This window comes from Crassostrea angulata, chromosome 3 (genome assembly GCF_025612915.1).
Source record: "Crassostrea angulata isolate pt1a10 chromosome 3, ASM2561291v2, whole genome shotgun sequence".
NCBI lineage: Eukaryota > Metazoa > Mollusca > Bivalvia > Ostreida > Ostreidae > Magallana > Magallana angulata.
The window spans coordinates 34448441-34465787 of NC_069113.1; the positions used below are offsets into that span (position 1 = coordinate 34448441).

At 34.8% G+C, this 17347-nt stretch overlaps 1 protein-coding gene across 2 annotated transcripts in view; it reads left to right on the forward strand.

The window, feature by feature from the left end:
- Positions 1–16940, forward strand: part of LOC128176270 (sacsin-like) — an 83157-nt gene extending 66217 nt beyond the window's left edge. For both annotated transcript variants that reach the window (XM_052842484.1, XM_052842482.1), the window contains exons 6-9: positions 639–771; positions 1076–1359; positions 3596–14310; positions 15713–16940. In XM_052842484.1, coding sequence (XP_052698444.1) covers positions 639–771; positions 1076–1359; positions 3596–14310; positions 15713–15985 — 11405 coding nt within the window. In that variant the 3' untranslated portion in view covers positions 15986–16940. The remainder of the gene's footprint in view (positions 1–638; positions 772–1075; positions 1360–3595; positions 14311–15712) is intronic.
- Positions 16941–17347: the final 407 nt, after the last annotated feature.

The following is a 17347-nucleotide window of genomic DNA, read 5'->3' on the forward strand; positions in this document are numbered from 1 at the left end:
TACAAGTTTTGTCTTCGAAAATAGCCCAAAAGATTAACTTGATTCTGAAATTTTTTTTATTTCTTCTTTCATTTGTGATGGTCAGACAGGTTCAAATACCGGCGCCAGATAGCTCAGTTGGTAGAGCACCTGACTAGAGATTCAGGGGGCCCGGGTTCGAAACCCGGTCTAATCCGTCATTATTTCTCCCATCCCGTTACATTTGGTGCCATGACAAACCTCTGGAACTGACAGGTGAACTCCTGCCAGGGGAAGAGCCTGGTGTGATCTTCGGGGACGAAGATCATTTAAGGGGGGAGGAATGTGACGGTTAGACCGGTTCGAATACCGGCACCAGATAGGTCAGTTGGTAGAGCACCTGACTAGAGATTCAGGGGGCCCGGGTTCGAACCCTGGTCTTGTCATTATTTCTCCCATCCCGTTACACATTGTTTATCAATTTATTCATATGTTGACTACCAGGAATAAACCAACTAATAAAAGTAGACTGTATCAACTCGATTATTTTCAAAAATTCTTCAAAATTTCAACAATGAAAAGGAAGGAATTACAAAATCCGGATGGGTTGTAATTAGTTCATGTATATATGATTTGTTTTATATATGTGCCTAACTTTGAATTTGATTACTCATTTTCAGGCCATGGAGTGGAGTCAACTATAAGAAGAATCCTTGAAATGTACCATCAAAATACTGTGGAGGTGGATGATCATGTATGGGAGACAATGAAGCTACAAGGACACACAGAAGTTACACCAGAGTTTATCAACAGGTCATTATATGTAAAAGTTAATGTACCTTAAGCATGTTAAGCTCTCAAATATGCATAAATCAATTATTCCGCTTAAATATGAAAAAACATTTTGATTACAAAATAAGGAATTTCTTGATTTGATTTGCAAAAATAAATACCGTAGGTAAAATTCAATTTATAGGAAGCTAAGAGATAATGTTTATTTTTCTATTGCACTGATGACTGAAGTGATGAAATGTAAAGCAACAGATAAATAAATATCATAGTCTTTGAAGTACCGTACTGTATGAGTAATGATTTTGATTAAATCAAAAAATTACAGGATTTTGAGAACTTCAAATGCATACACAAGCTGCAGCAATGATGACAAATTCAATCTGATCAGATATCTTCTCAAGGATGGACAATACAATTCCCTTGAAGATCTAACTCTTCTTCCCCTGCAAAATGGCTCCTACATCAAATTTACTAGAAGCAACATCAACTCCTGTGAGATATACATGATGTCACCTTCAAAAATGAAGTTATTTGTTGGAATGGAAGATAAGTTGTTGCAAACTCTACCAACTGATGTACAGAGCATATTTGAAAAAATGATTGGAAGAGGTAATTTGTAGATATTTTTTAAACATTCATATAGACATAAGTGTACCGTATTCTTATTAGGAACCTGCTCTGTGGGCGCCCTATAGTGATCAGTGTCCATCCATCTTTCTGTCCTTCCGCTGCCTGTCCGTGGTCCGTGATCACTGGTCCGAAGCATATCCTCTTCCCCCATGGCCCAATCTGCCTTATACTTCACCCACAGAGTGACTTTTAGTAAAGGTTGAGCAGTGACCTTGAACCATGTTTCTAAGTCTAAGGTTTAGGTCATATCAAAATTATATAAATCCTTGACCGGGGCATATCTTCTCTCCCCTTGGTTCAATCTGAATCATACTTCACTCACAGTGTCTATGGTCAAAGAGTGTGTAGTGACCTTGAATGAAGTTTGTAGGTCAAGGTCATATCAGACTTTGCACAAATCCTTTTTTCAGAGCATATATTTTTAAGTCTCCCAAAGGAAGTTTGGAGATTTATTGTTTTTGTACGGTTTCTTCTTTCCCGCTCTGAACTTGTCCGTCGTGTTTCTCAGAGACGGCTTAACAGAATTGTACAAAACTCCAGGATACAATAGGCCTACATATCTAGATGTGCACGCTGGTTTGATTTTTCTCATTTGGGTTTGGCCAACCTCTTTTTCTGGGGGGTCAAAAGGTCGTGGGGTCTAACATTGAACCTTATGGGGAAATCTTGGACTCTATTGCAAATGGTTATAACTTGAAAACGGACAAAGATAATAATATAAGGTTTTCAGAATCAGATATTGACTGTTACAGGCAATATATAGGGTTTATTAGATCTGACCCCTGGGGTCATCCCCACCCCCCAGGGATTGGAAATGACCATATATCTCAGAAACTGTTAGAATCCTGACCCCTAAACCATATATATTCTTGTTCCATGGATGGTCCTGACCCCCTTTACAGGAAGTGCACAAATAACTTGAAAATGGTTTAGATCCCCACCCCTAAACCATATATATTTCTTATTCCTAGTGTCAAGGGGCATCAAATGGTATGTAGGTCATTTGCCCCGGGGGTGGTCCTGACCCCCCTCAAACAGGAAGTGCACAAATATCTTGAAAACGGTTAAGATTCCTACCCCCTAACCATATATATTCTTGTTCCTTGGGTCATGTTGGTTCACCTGATGTATAGTAAAGGATCCCTGGGGAACATCATGAAACTTCAGAAAAAAATAATCAAGTTCTAAATCTTTTTGTCTGTGAAGTTTGACCCATTTGGCTCATCCCTACTCCCAATGATGGCCTCGTTCGTTTGGGAAACTTTATAATCGCCCTGATTATTATTACATCTTGTTTCCACTTAGCCCTATTTGGCTCATACTTCACATAAATAAAGCTTTTGAGTAAAAGATGTCCAATTTTTAAGGTCAAATGTGTAGGTTTTAGCAGAATTATATTTTAAAAATCCTTGTACAGAGCATATCATCTCTCTTTTTGGTCCAATCTGGCTCATACTTCACCCACATGGTGCCTTTGAAAACAGGGTATACAGTGATTTTGAATAATGTTTGTATGATTAGTGTCAAGGTCACATCAGATCACAAAATAATCCTTTTTTAAAGAGTATATAGAGCTATTTGCTAAATGGTGTGCAGTGACCTTGAACCTAATCAATGTGAAGGTCATAGTGGATCTCTTTATAATCAGTGACTGTAGTATTTTCGCATTTGCTAAATCTTGTTTAGATTGAACAATAATACCTGTATGTAAGGGGTAATGAGATTGAGTTGAAGGTCAAGGTCAAAGCAAAATTTTCTGAAATTCCTTTCATCCTATTGTCCATTGTTCAAGCGGGCTCTTTGAGATGGTCATCATCTCAATATTGGCTAGTTTTTTTTATGTAAATGCTAGATGATGCTTTTAAAAGCTTAGCACATCAGCATGAAATTCCTCCACAAAAGTAAGCATTATCTTTTAATTGAAGAATAAATCTAATTTAAAGAGAACGTTAATGTAAATGATAAAATGTTTAATATTAACTCTACTATTTTAAGACCTTTTTAACATTTAATTGATAATTTGGAAAATGTTCTAGTTGTTTAACACATGCTTTTAAGAAGTTTGCAATATAAACAACCTTTTTGCAGAACTTGCATTAATTTTATTTAAAAAAAATATTCTAACAATTTTTTGTCAAATTATTAAACCAAAATACATCAATGTGCAAATTACTTAAAAGTTTGGTCCTACATCCTAGTATGTTTTAAATTTTAGGTACATCTCAGGTACAACATTTACAAGAGCAAAGTTTTGTCAATCTTCTTGAAGCAACAATCAAGAGAAATATTGGTGGTGGACAATATCCAATTGAGTGGAGGCTTGCGTATTCAAATGTTGATTTCAACTGGCTGAGGATGGTATGGGAATGCATTGTAAATGATTTTACACAAAAGCTGGAGAGGTTCCAGGATCTTCCACTTATTCCAGAAAAGATCAATGTAAATGAGTACCAATTGCATGCCCTGAGAGAAAACATGTTGATTGGACGTGTTTCGGAGAATATTTCAAATTGCTTGGATATGCTCTCTATCAAAGTTTTAGGAGACGTACCACGATACATTTCAGTGCATCCCCAGCTGAATCGTTTCATTCCCCATGTATCAGTTTTAAATGTTTACAGTGCCATACAATTAATTGGCCAAAAGTCCAACTGGAGAGAAATAGTCCAATGGTTTAATAACAATTCTACTGCAAATCAGAAAAACGAATTTCTGCATTTTCTCTGCATGGAACGTCCAACTATAGGTCAAAATGTAATTCAGATATTGCAGACATTAAAATTGTTTGCTACCCAAACAAAATATGTCTGCATAAGAGAAAATGGGAATTTGTTGACAAAGAAATTACCCATGTCATATCCCACTGAAGTCATTCAAACTTTAGACAGAGACATTATTTATTTTGCAGAGAAACTTGGTGCCCACAAATTGCAGGATTCTGATATATTCTCAAATATTCTTACATCTGTTTTAAGTGGATATACCTACAACGAACAGCAAGTGCGGAATATAATGAAGTATATCATGGAAAATAAAATTTATGAACTGAATTATAACCTGCGTCAGCTTGTTAAAAAGGTGCCTTTTGTTACAACCAACACCAAAGACCGAAGGACAGTTGAAGAATTATTTGATCCAGAGGATGAATTGCTTCAAAATTTGATATCAGATCCGTCCCAATTTCCATCTTCAAACATCCAGCGAAGGGAAATTAAGGTCTTAAGAGAACTTGGACTAAAATCTCGAAAATGTGTGACCACAACAGACATTTATAATGCTGCCAAGCTAGTACACGAAAATAGTGTTAGACACAACGCCTCTGCTGAGGTTAAAGTAAAACAAACTGCTCTTTTCACAATTTTAGAAGAAAGGGAAGAACTGTTACAGCAGACTATACCAATATTAGATGGTGCATATCTAAAATCCGCGTTAAGTGATTTGGAAATTGTTCAGCCCCTTCAAACCCCAACATCACTTATACCAAATTTGTCGTGGTACAGATGTAACCATGCATTTTGCAAGCCTTCTGAAGTATACAATGGTAAATATGGGGATCTGATTGGATATGTTGCTCCTGTTATTTCACCAGATACATCTCCCAAACTGATACAACATTTTGGATGGAACAGAAAACCTGATTTGAAAATGGTTTTGCAACAACATTCATTATATGTTGATAACTACCAAGAAGAATACAAGTCGGAGTACCTTCTTCCTATTAAACGGCTTTATACTTATCTATCTGAGTTTTGTGCATCTTCAATGTATGTTAACATTAGTGTAGACAAAATGTGGATGGGAGAAGGTTTTGTTGAGCCAAATCAAATCTGTATTAACCAAAGTTCAGATGACATTGAAATTAAACCCTACCTAGTGCCATTACCCAAAGAATTTCAAACAAATGGGATGAAATGTTTAGCAGAGCATCTTGGCTGCAGAAAACAACAAACAACAGAGTGCCTTATTTTTATCTTACACTCCTTGAAATGTAAATACGAGACATATGATGCATCGAGTAACTGCATTCTGCTTGACATGGATATTATAATCAGAATCCTTAACAAATTGAAAAATGTACCTGGGATTGAGGGCATGGATGTACCAATACCCATTCATTCAGCAGATAAATCAAAACTGGAGTTTCGAGCAGCAAAGGAATGTAACTACTGTAATGCCGAATGGTTGAAGGAGTTGGCAGAAGAGGATGGTGAATCGATGTTTTTTGTTCACAAAGATGTTTCGTCGGACACTGCAGCGAAATTGGGTGTTCCTTCTCTGACAGAAAATTTACTCTCAGAGACAGAAGGAATTCAGGAATGGGGACAAAAAGAACCATTGACGAGGCGCATTAAAAATCTGCTAAAAGACTATAAAGATGGATTTGTTGTACCAAAAGAACTAGTTCAAAATGCAGATGATGCAAAGGCCACTAAGGTTTGCTTTTTATATGATGAAAGAGAAAACATGGATTGTCGCACACGACTTATTGATGAGAATATGGTTTCTTGCCAGGGACCAGCACTCTGGGCTTTCAATGATGCCTTGTTTTCTCAAAAAGATTTAGAGAACATAACAAAGTTGAGTGGTGCAACAAAAGCAGACGATTTGACTAAAGTTGGAAAGTTTGGTCTTGGATTTTGCTCTGTATACAACTTGACAGATGTTCCTAGTTTCATAACTGGTTCAAATATGGTGATATTTGACCCTCATGCAAAATACATTGGAAAGGCTGTAAAGAAAAATAACCCAGGGTTAAAAATAGACCTCACTGCCACAAAAAATAAGATACTACTTAGACGGATGAAGAACCAGTTTATGCCATTCAATGGATTATTTGGATGCAATCTAAATACAGAAGATCCTACATTTAATGGAACTCTCTTTCGTCTTCCATTTAGAACAAAGGAACAAGCTGTCAACAGTGAAATCAGTGATAAAGCATACAATGAACAAGAAATTGAAAGTATGATTCAATTGTTTGTGGAAAATGCTGGAAACTTACTTTTATTTACTCAGCATGTAAGAGAAATTGAATTCTATCATCTCCCAAAGACGAGTTGTGCAAATTACCCAGTTCTTTTGCACAGAGTGTGTCGGAAAGAAAATTCCTCAGAAGATGCCCACATATTGAGTACGTTTGGGTTATCTATGAAAAATTGTCAACGGGATTTGCCTCAACAGGTTTTGCAGACATCAGTTGTAACTATTGCGACAGAATTGACTCAGCAGTGTCGTAGATTTTGCAACTCAGTTAGTGAAAATTCAGAAGCAAAGTGGTTTATATCATGGGCATCTGGAACCAAAAAGAGCTTAAATATGGGGAAGACTATGTCTCATATGGGAGCTTTACCTTTGGCAAGCACAGCAATGTATCTAAAAGACGATGATGGAGTTCTAAAGTTTTCATCTTTAAAAGATACCCCAACAGGATTTTACAAGGATAGTCACATTTTTTGTTATTTACCATTACCAGTTAAATCCCCGCTTCCTGTACATGTAAATGGATCATTTGCTGTATCGTCGAATCGTAGGCAACTTTCTTCAAGAACCACTGATGACAAAAATGATTTTGAGAATGATTGGAACAAAGCTCTTCTTGCTGATGCCGTGGTCAACGCATACATCAATTTGATAGAAAATATTGGTGACAATAACATTATATGTGAACAATACCAGGATTTGTGGCCAATTCTGAACCAAAATGCCCACAATGAATTGTATGGTGCCTTTTATGAAATGTTTTATAGCTCGGTTATTGAACGAGACAGCAGAGTATTCTGTGGAAACCAAAAATGGCTGCCATTAAGCCAATGTATTTTCTTGGATCCAGATTTACAAAGGTCGGAAATAGGAGAAATAGCTTCAGCGGCAACAATCAATTATAGAGAAAATGACCAAGTTTCCTTGATTTTCCTTGAACAAAAGATAGTTGATGGATATACGAAAGTTTGTGGAACACTGCCAGACAAAATTAAGTCCAATATCATTACCCTAGAAAATTTCTATTTGGACATATTTTTAGAAAACATTAATGATGAATTTTGGTCATTAGATAAAATCAAAGCGCTGGTCGGTTTTGCATTAGACAAGAACAATAAAAAGATTTGTTTAAAAATGAAAGAAATGAAATGTATCCCAACTTCTCCAAAGGGAACATTGAAAATGCCAAAAGAACTCGTCAAACGAGGAGAAAAAGTAGCAGCCTTATTTAATGAAGAAGATGAAAGATTTCCAGCTGAAGAATTTAAAAATTATCGAAGACAATCGGTGCTCCAGTCGATGGGAATGATGACAAATGAAATCTCTGAAAAACTTTTAATTGAACAAATCGAATCAATCGTCATTGTCGCAAACAGTTGCTCAAAGTGTAGCATCGAGAAATGTACATGCATTTTAACATACATTCAGCAAAGCAAAGAACTGACACCAGATGCAGCTGATCAAATTAAAAATATATCATTTCTTCCAACATTGCAAAAACCAAAAGACTGGTTATTTCCGTGGTTTCGTGATGAAATCAATGACAGTACATTTTCTACAACATGTTCAGAACACAGCAAAGAAAAAAGTACGTGCATTCTTGCTAAACCAGCTGATCTTTACATGGAAAATTGTATCAACTTAGTAGGATGTCAGCAGCGTATTATTGATTTGTCTTCTTTCAAGATTTCTTTGTATCCAAAAAATGATCTTAGACGAATAGGTGTCAACTATGTTGACCAGGTATCATCTTCAACAGTAGTTCAACAGTTGACAAATTTATGTCAAAATGTGGATCTCACATTACTTACGGATGATTCCAGACTATTGCTTGGAAATGTATGCACAGAAATATACAAATATTTAGACAGAGCATGCAAAGATGATCTCTTACCAGATATTGCGTGTTTGAAAGATACACCTTGTTTATTCATCAACGAAACTTTTGTAAAGCCAAACCAAACAGCTTTTACAATTCCTGTAAAGTGCAGCCCAATGTTGTATGAAATAGATCGAATACCATGGAGGAGATATGATACCTTTTTCAATATAATTGGTGTGAAAAAAACATTTGAAGAAGAAGATGTTGTACAAGTATTAACGAAAATGTCAGACATACACAAAGGGGTGTTGGATGACACCTCGCTGGATCTTGCTTGCAATTTAGTTAAGTTACTTGCCAGTGTAGTCAAAGAGCCTGTGAATCGAGAAAAGTTCCAAGAAATTCGCATACCAGATGAAAATAAAGAACTGAGTCCGATTCGTATGCTATGCCTGGATGACAGCACATTGTTACGAAAGGGAAAATCATTGAAATTCATAAACCAGAAATTAAGTGAAGCTGATGCTAGAACTCTTGGAGTACAGTCAAGAATAAGTGGGTCACTTATGCAAAATTATGTCAAACAGTTAAGACCATTTGGACAAAAAGAAGAACTATCCGACAGAATCAAAAGAATTCTTCAACAGTATCCATTAAATGAATCTGTTCTAAAAGAAATGCTACAGAATGCGGATGATGCTAAAGCCAGTGAGGTCATGTTTATCACAGACTTTAACACATATTCGACTGAAAAAACCTTCGATTCAACATGGCATCCTCTTCAAGGGCCAGCTCTTTTAGTCTACAACAATAGTCACTTCACTGATGAGGATATTGCAGGAATTCAGCATTTAGGACGAGGATCAAAAGGTGATGATCCAACTAAAACAGGACAATATGGTGTTGGATTCAATGCTGTTTACCACATAACAGATGTGCCCTCTTTTCTCTCAAAATCACCAAATGGAGACAAAGATACGCTCTGCGTTATGGACCCAAATTGCAAATACGCTCCTGGTGCAAATGAAAGCTCACCAGGAGCTCAATTTAATGGATTGAATGACTTACGCAAATCTTTTCCTGATGCATTCAGTTGTTACCATGAGAACATTTTGCTTCAATCCCAAGGAACAGTGTTTCGATTGCCGCTCCGCACCAAGACTTTTGCAGATCAATCTGAAATTTCCAATAAAGTAGTAACAGAACAAACTTTAAAGAATATGTTACAGGATCTTAAATTAGAGATGACAAAGTCATTATTATTCCTTCGAAACGTAAGAAAAATTAAGATAGCAAGCATAGAAAATGGAAAGCTTTTAGAAGAAACTTTTGCTGAACTAGTAATTTCAGATGAACATCAGCAAGAAAAATCGTCATTTGATGAATATGTGGTAGAGAAGGCTGAACAATTTCAGAAAAAGAAAGAAATTTTCAACACAGAGCAAAAAGAAGTACAGTATAAAGTAACTTTAAAAAGAAAATTGGAGCAAGATAGTCACTGGTTCATTATTCAAACGTTTGGTTTCAAAAGTCAGACTGATATTCCAGGTTCAGTTAAGGATGCTTTGGATGACAATAATTTAGGACTTCTACCCCAAGGAGGAGTTGCAATGCCTTTGGATACCTGTGCATTAAAAGCATCAGCATTTTGTTTTTTACCTTTACCTTGTGAAACTGGATTAACTATGCATGTCAATGGTCATTTTTCCCTCGATAATGAAACTCGAAGAGGACTGTGGAAGGACGACAAGAAAGAATACCGCACACAGTGGAACAATCTGTTGCTGTGTCATGTCATTGCACCAATATATGCAAAAGCACTGGAAGCGTTGCAGAAGGCTCTTGGTTTAGATTCAACAAAGAGAGGTGCGAAATATACAATGATGGATAAAATCAAGCAATTTCATACTTTTTTTCCTACGATTGCGGATGCAAGTGATCATTACTGGAAAGAATTTGTTGAGGCTGTCTACATTAATATTGCTGAGAAACAAATGAAGGTGTTTTTGTCATATCGTTTTATTGACGGAAATCAAATAGAGGTTTTGTGTTATTCTCTTAATGAAGCATATGGTAATGTTCTTTTTCAAGAGAAGTCAGAAATTAAGGAACAAGAGAAAATAATAACAATATCAAAAGATCTAGGAGCAAAAGTAGTAGACACCCCATCATCAGTATGTTATAGTATTGAAAAAGCAGGAATAAAAATTACCAAGTTCAGTCCGGAAAGTTTGATCAGCTATTTGAAATCCCCATCATGTCACATCAAATCCCTGATTGAAAATGGACAGCTAGAGTTGGAAATGTCACCTCTGAAAACATGTGATAATGTGTATACATGTATTGAATATTGTATGAAAAGTGACAACTTTAGCAGTGATGTAGATGGACTTCCACTGTGTTTACTCGAAACAGGAAATATTGTTAACTTTAGTTTACATTCACCGGTTTTGTTGACTTCATTTTCAGACTTGATACCAAGTTCAAAACAAATGTTATTGCATCCTGATCTTCACACACTCCTTCAAGACAAAGAAATTGGATGTATTGAAAAGTTGAGCATTGAAAGGTTGGTACAACTTTTACCCTATGACATCAACTATGACTCATATCGTCATAACATTTGTAAGTGGACACCAAGTCAGTCTGATATTCCAAATGAATCTTGGCTTAAAACATTATGGATTTTCCTACGGAATGAAATTGGAGATGTCCAAGATCAAATTGAAATAAAGCGTATCCTTCATCCTATACTGCCATGGAATGTAATTCCAACCACCAAATTATTTCTTAACGATGTGCAAAATGAGTTGCATCCATTGGAGAAAGCCAACCATGTTATAGATTTGTCTACATTTCAACCTCCATTGAAATTATCTTTGATGAAATTTAACCTGCCTGTCTTAGATAACGACTCGCTGCCTACAAACCATCCACTGCGTTGTCTTACTGCAGCGTTGGATCGATTTCATGATGTATTAGAATGCTTGTTTGTTCATAGACAATTAATTGACGACAATGAGCAAATAAATATTGACGACTGTGACACTATTCTAGAGTACTTTGCTGGTGGACTGAAACAGCTCCTGGAAATGCCTAATGGACAAGTCTATCTTGCCATGCTAAGACAATTGCCACTTTTTATGACAATATATGGACAGAAAATTACCTTGGAAGAAAACCGACACATTTTAGCACTTCCCGTAGGACTCCCCGCAGATGGAATGAAAGTTTGGGCCGAAAAAACTGGCAAAATATTATTGCATCAGAATGAAAGATTGAAATGCATTTTTGAACGTTTTGGTGTTACCAAACAAAGCATATGTGAGGTGTATGTAGAGCTTATTCTTCCTTCTTTTCACAAAATACCCGAAGAGAAAAGAATGATACATATAAAGTACATAAGAGATACTTTACTGAGGCACTCTTTGGAATATGAAAGTGAGCAGAAACGCCTCATCAATGTCTTGAAAAAGGTACCATTCATACGACAGAGTGATGGAAGTTACAAATTAGCATCGTGTTATTTAAGTCCATTCAATAGCTTTATGACAGTTATGTGTGAAGACCAGTCTCGATTTCCTCCAGAACCATTTTGTTCATGGGATTGGAAAACATTCATGACATTGGTTGGCATGCAGACAGAAGTAACGGCTGATTTATTTTTGGAGTTTGCATTACAACAACAGTCCGACGGACGACACGGTTTGTCAGATGATCTTAAGGAGAAGTCGAAATGTCTCGTTCGTTATTTGCTACAATCACCACAACTTCACTCCTCAGATTTTCTTCAACAAGTTAGCAAAATAAAATTCATCGTTCCTTGTGAAATAAAATCTGCTTACACCGACATTTGCCCTCATCCAACGAATGAAACCAACTATTTGATAGCATTCAATGGTTCAATTCATAGCTGTTATCTTGTAACAGCATGGACTCAGCACAGAGTTCTACCATATTGGGTCAATCACATTGATAGTGATTTGAAATTATCAAAACTTGGAGTTAAGGAGCCATCAGCAGAAAGTATTATAACTCATATACAAACAGTTTGTCGTCGGTTAGGAGAGTTATCGGAAAAGAGTCTTCAGAAAATCGGTGTTGATCAGATATCCCAAATTATGGAAAAGTTTTATGAGTATGCAAGTGATGAAAAAATGACAATGAAAATTCAAGCATTTCAAAATATACCTTTTGTATTCTTGTCAGATTTTCCGCGATTATTTCCATGTACGAGATTTGTTCTTCAGCTGGAAGAGGAATATAAAATGACACCATATTTGATGCCTGTTCCGGATAAACTGTTCGGTTTCTTTAAACTATTTGAACATTTGGGAGCCACCAGAAAAGTTTCACCAAAGACCTTTGCTAACGTTTTGAAGCAAATTCATTCAAACAATGACGAATTGGACCCAAACGAACTGAAGGCTGCTCAAAAGGCAATGAAATTATTTTTTCAGAGTCTAGATCTGTCTCCTGAAAATATCCTAGGTGATGATGATCTGTTCTTCTTATCAAGAAGCAGAAAAATAGTTCATGCTGCATCATTAGTGTATATGGACGAGAAATTTCTTAATGATGTTATTAAGGACGCAGAAAATTATTTTCAGGTAATGTCACCAATTGAAGACTTGGACAATGAAGCCATTATGAATGGAATAAAACGTCTCCCTGAGAGAGTTAGACCGATGTTTATTTCTGATGTTGTTAAGAAAGACATTGATTTATCCGAAGATAAAATCGTTGAAAATGATGTTTCAAGAGAAATAAATGATTTTTTTAAAAGCAATGAATTTGTGAATGGAGTTTTAAGGTTGGTTTACTTGGAAAAATCAAAGAAAACGGAAAAATATCCATCAGATGAAGAAATCTTAATCATCAAGGAGAATTTACGTACAATATGTTTTGTGTTTATTTGTGAAATGAAAGAAATCTATAGTTTCCAAGGTAGAGATATATTAAGAAGACCATGTACGGTATATTTCGATTGCAAGGAAGAAAACAAACATTGCAAGTGTACAATATACTCGCATCTCAGAGACGAGAATGATGTAGAAAAGGTTATATCTAATAATCTACACAAGATTTCCCGTGCAATAAGGAAGTGTACAAAGTGCAGTTTTTATCACACAAGTGATTATCTACATATGATCTGTAGTAGATTAAACAGAAGGTCTAACATTGAAACTTTCCTAGATGAACAATATGTTCCTTGCTTAAACACCAAACATAAGGAAAACTCTAATCAGTTACCCAAACCCGGAGACATTCTGGAAATTCGGTGGCATGGAATATTAGACAATGCATTTATATCTTTTGAACCTGGTGAATATGTGGCATATATTTCTGGAATGAATGATCGAGGAGATGTTGAGTATAGATATGCCATTATTCAGGAAAAGTTACCCTGTCCCGCGGATGCAAACGTTCTGTCACTTTTGCAAGGTTATCTTGTTGAATATAGACCACGCCAAGTTCGAGAAATGAAAGTGTATGAACTGTACAAATTCAACAGGTCAAAAGACCCACAGAATGAAAATGATTTTGAGGAATTCCAAGTTCAAATTTTCCATAGACCAGCGGGTACAGAAAATTTAAACTCGGGTCCTATGGATGGAGATACTAGAACATTAGAAGAAATATTCAGAGAAATCAGAGAGCATTTAAAACATGCATTTATACTTCCTGATGATCAAAGAAGAACTATATGTCGCAGAATTATGTTTGAGTGGCATCCAGATAAAAATCCAAATGATGTTCAAAGAGCGACACAGGTATTTCAATACATACGCAAAATTATACAAATGCTTGAAGAAGGAAAAAACGTGGATGTAGACGATACTGAGGAACCTACAAATAGCAGACATCCATGGAGTGAAGCTTTTTTCAGAGATTTCGAGAGATTTTACAGCAGAAATCAAGGATATGCAAGGCGCTCCCATAGACCAAGACCAACAAGCTCACCAGGAACAGATAGATATCAACGATCTCAAGATACCCATCCCGATCCACAACCTTTTACAGCAAACAGATGGCTTGATGAAGCAAAATATGACATGCGTTTTGCTTTGCATTCAGAAAATACGACAGATTCCTATTTCAGCTGGATTTGTTTTACAAGTTATCAGGTTAGTGTTTGTCAGCCAAAATATAAAATATAACCATTCTTCTATTGTTGGTTGTTGTATATGGCGTTCATGTGGGTCATAGACTGAATTATATTGTGAATGTCATGTATTATATTCAATTATGTAAAAGAAATGTTTCATGATAGTTTTCAAATCTTAGTAATAAAAATCTTGTCTAAACTGCTCTAGAGAAAGTAATACTTGCATTTTTAACTCTTTTTAGAATAAATTAGCTGTGACTTGCCATTTCTGCATAATTTGTTGTATTAAGAAAAAATAGCTTTAAACATAATATAATTTTTATTATTGATGAATTACTGTATACCATAAGCAATATAAGAAAACATTGACAAGGCAAATTACAGGCGGCACAAAGTATACAAATAGATAAGATTGATTATTTAGATTTTAATTTTTATTTTTATTATCATTTTTTCTTTTAAGAATTCAAAAATATCAATCTCTAAATTGCTGCTTCTGTTCTTTAGATTAATAAAATCATACGATAACCGCATTACATCACATTTCAATTAGACAATTAAGGTTCCAGTTTTAGGTACCATCGTTCAACATATAATAGTAATTTTGTCATATGCAAATTTTGGCCACAAAGCTTTTAAAGCAAACATCTTTGCGATTTTGCACTCTAGTGTGCTATGGCTGTTGAAATGTACCATGAAAAAATAAGACTGAAGCTGAAAATGTGTTAATTTTGATTGTTTTCAGCTGGAAACAGGAAATTTGCAACTTCCGAAATTTTTGAAGTTATATTTTAAACTGCTAAAATATTCATTGGCTTTTTCCAGACATTTAAAACAAAAACAAAAAAAAAAACAACGTTTCCTCTATTTGTGTTTATGAAGGAGTCAAAATCTTGACCTATAGTCATTGTAAGGTCATGATAATGTAAGGTAAAAACTACTTGCAGAAAATGCTTTGAATCTCCCGCCGGTAAAAGTTGAACTTTACGTTTTTACTGGGTGATAATTGATATAACGAATAATTATTTTATATTACCGTTTCATAGTAATTGCATTTTATTCTCCTAAATTGAATTGGAACATTAGTGTCTGTGTGAAAAGAACGGCTGCAAGGCATTTTTTCTTTTTGAAAGCAGAATAGTGACATCATCAGAAAATCAACTAAATCACATATATATATGATATACAGTATATATACTTTCTTCATGACAAATATAAAAAAAATTATGAAATGTATATATAATGATTGTTTTTATTTTGTGATTTTAAAGTTGTTCCCAACTTTAGACTTAATCATTTAATAGTAATTTAATTTTAAAATCTAGATTTACAATGTTCACTATAATAATTATACAAACACATGTATCTGACGTTAAATAATGAATTCATATGTTTACAAACACATTTTTTTTCTTTTCAAGGCAGCAGAAAAGGCCTTCACAGCATGGCAATACAACGAAGATGCGAAAAAAGTAAATCAATCCGATAGCCTTCCAACTCTTGCTCAAAATTGCCCTGAAGACTTGCAACGCCTTGCTAGGGAGCTACAGAGTCTTACCCAGGGATCTAAGAGGATGAGATACCCAGAGGGTGATCGTCAACCATCAAAGGCCTATACCAGAGTCCAAGCAAGCAAGGCCATTGAACTAGCCAACCAGATTATTGACAAAGTAGATGAGTGTCTAGCTCAGTAATGACTCCTTAAAAGGAGGGGAAAACAAGGCAGTGTTGTGTTAGAATGGGAGTAGAGAGTTCTCCGAAAGTGCAGAACTGATGTATAGGAGACCTCTAATATTATCAAAATATTTGTTTGATACACTTTTGTATGCCTTTGATAAATTCAATGTAAATTAAAATGTTCAGTTTTATTTTTGATGGCTTTTTTTCGATATATAATTTTCTCATACATTGTTTTATTAAAAGTTTAGTATCTTGAAGCAGTCTTGTTATAAATAAGCTTTCAGCTGGCTATAAATCATTATACTGGCAATTACTATAGTTTATGTGTTTATTTTAAGTTTTGTTTTTACTGTGTGTAAATGTAAATGCAAATTTAGATTGATTCACATTTTGAAGTACATGTATGTTGCAATTCTAATTGTGTTTATCATTGTACAACGTGTAAGTGATTATGGTGTATTTTTATGAAAACATACACATGAGTATTGGAAAAAAATTGGTGCAAGTTTTGCCTGTTTTTTTTTATTTTGTGCTTTGCTAGTTTTTATATGTTTGAGCATGAACAGAGTATATATTAATAATCATATATTTTATGACATGTACAGGGTGGGTTTTTTTCAATGTTGTTTTAACAAAGGTTGGTGATGTTTCAAACAAATCATGGCTTGATAAGAAAATGTAATCATGCAATGCAGTATAATGTATGAAAATTGTGACATTTGAAAGTACATGTACTTACATGTTCATTAATGGAAAATTTATCTAGTTATATTTTTTGTTTATGATATAAAATTGCAAAGAAGCATTAAACAAGATTATATAATTATATCAGCCATGTATAATTCATTAGTAAACATCTTTGTAGTTCCAATGCAATGAAATGCATTTTCAACTGAGGTACATAAAATAATGTTTCGAGTATAATTTGATTATTATTGTTTCTTAATAAATTGTATTTTTAAATACCAAGTACTTTTTTTTCTTTTGATAAGCTGTAAATAATCTTAGTATGGAAATAATCGTAACTTGTTTATATACCAGTATATTCAAGATAAAGATAATTCGAGGGGCCCAAGGGCCTTAACGGTAACCAGACAATAATGCAGCACCCTGTTAAGGGTTCACAGAATGGCAGCATTGAATAATTATGTGACAGTGTAAAATATACTGCTAGAAAAAAATAAAATGTTGCTGAATGGTGAATAATAAGTACATGTATGATATAAATTATTACCCTTTTACAATTCCTTCAGAACTTACGCTTTTTGCAGTATGTTTCTTGTATTTAAAAAATCCTTTTCATATCGAAAACATCTTACTGAATTATAAACGTGATTACTCTAATCACTTTTCAAATGTAATATATGTCAATTTAA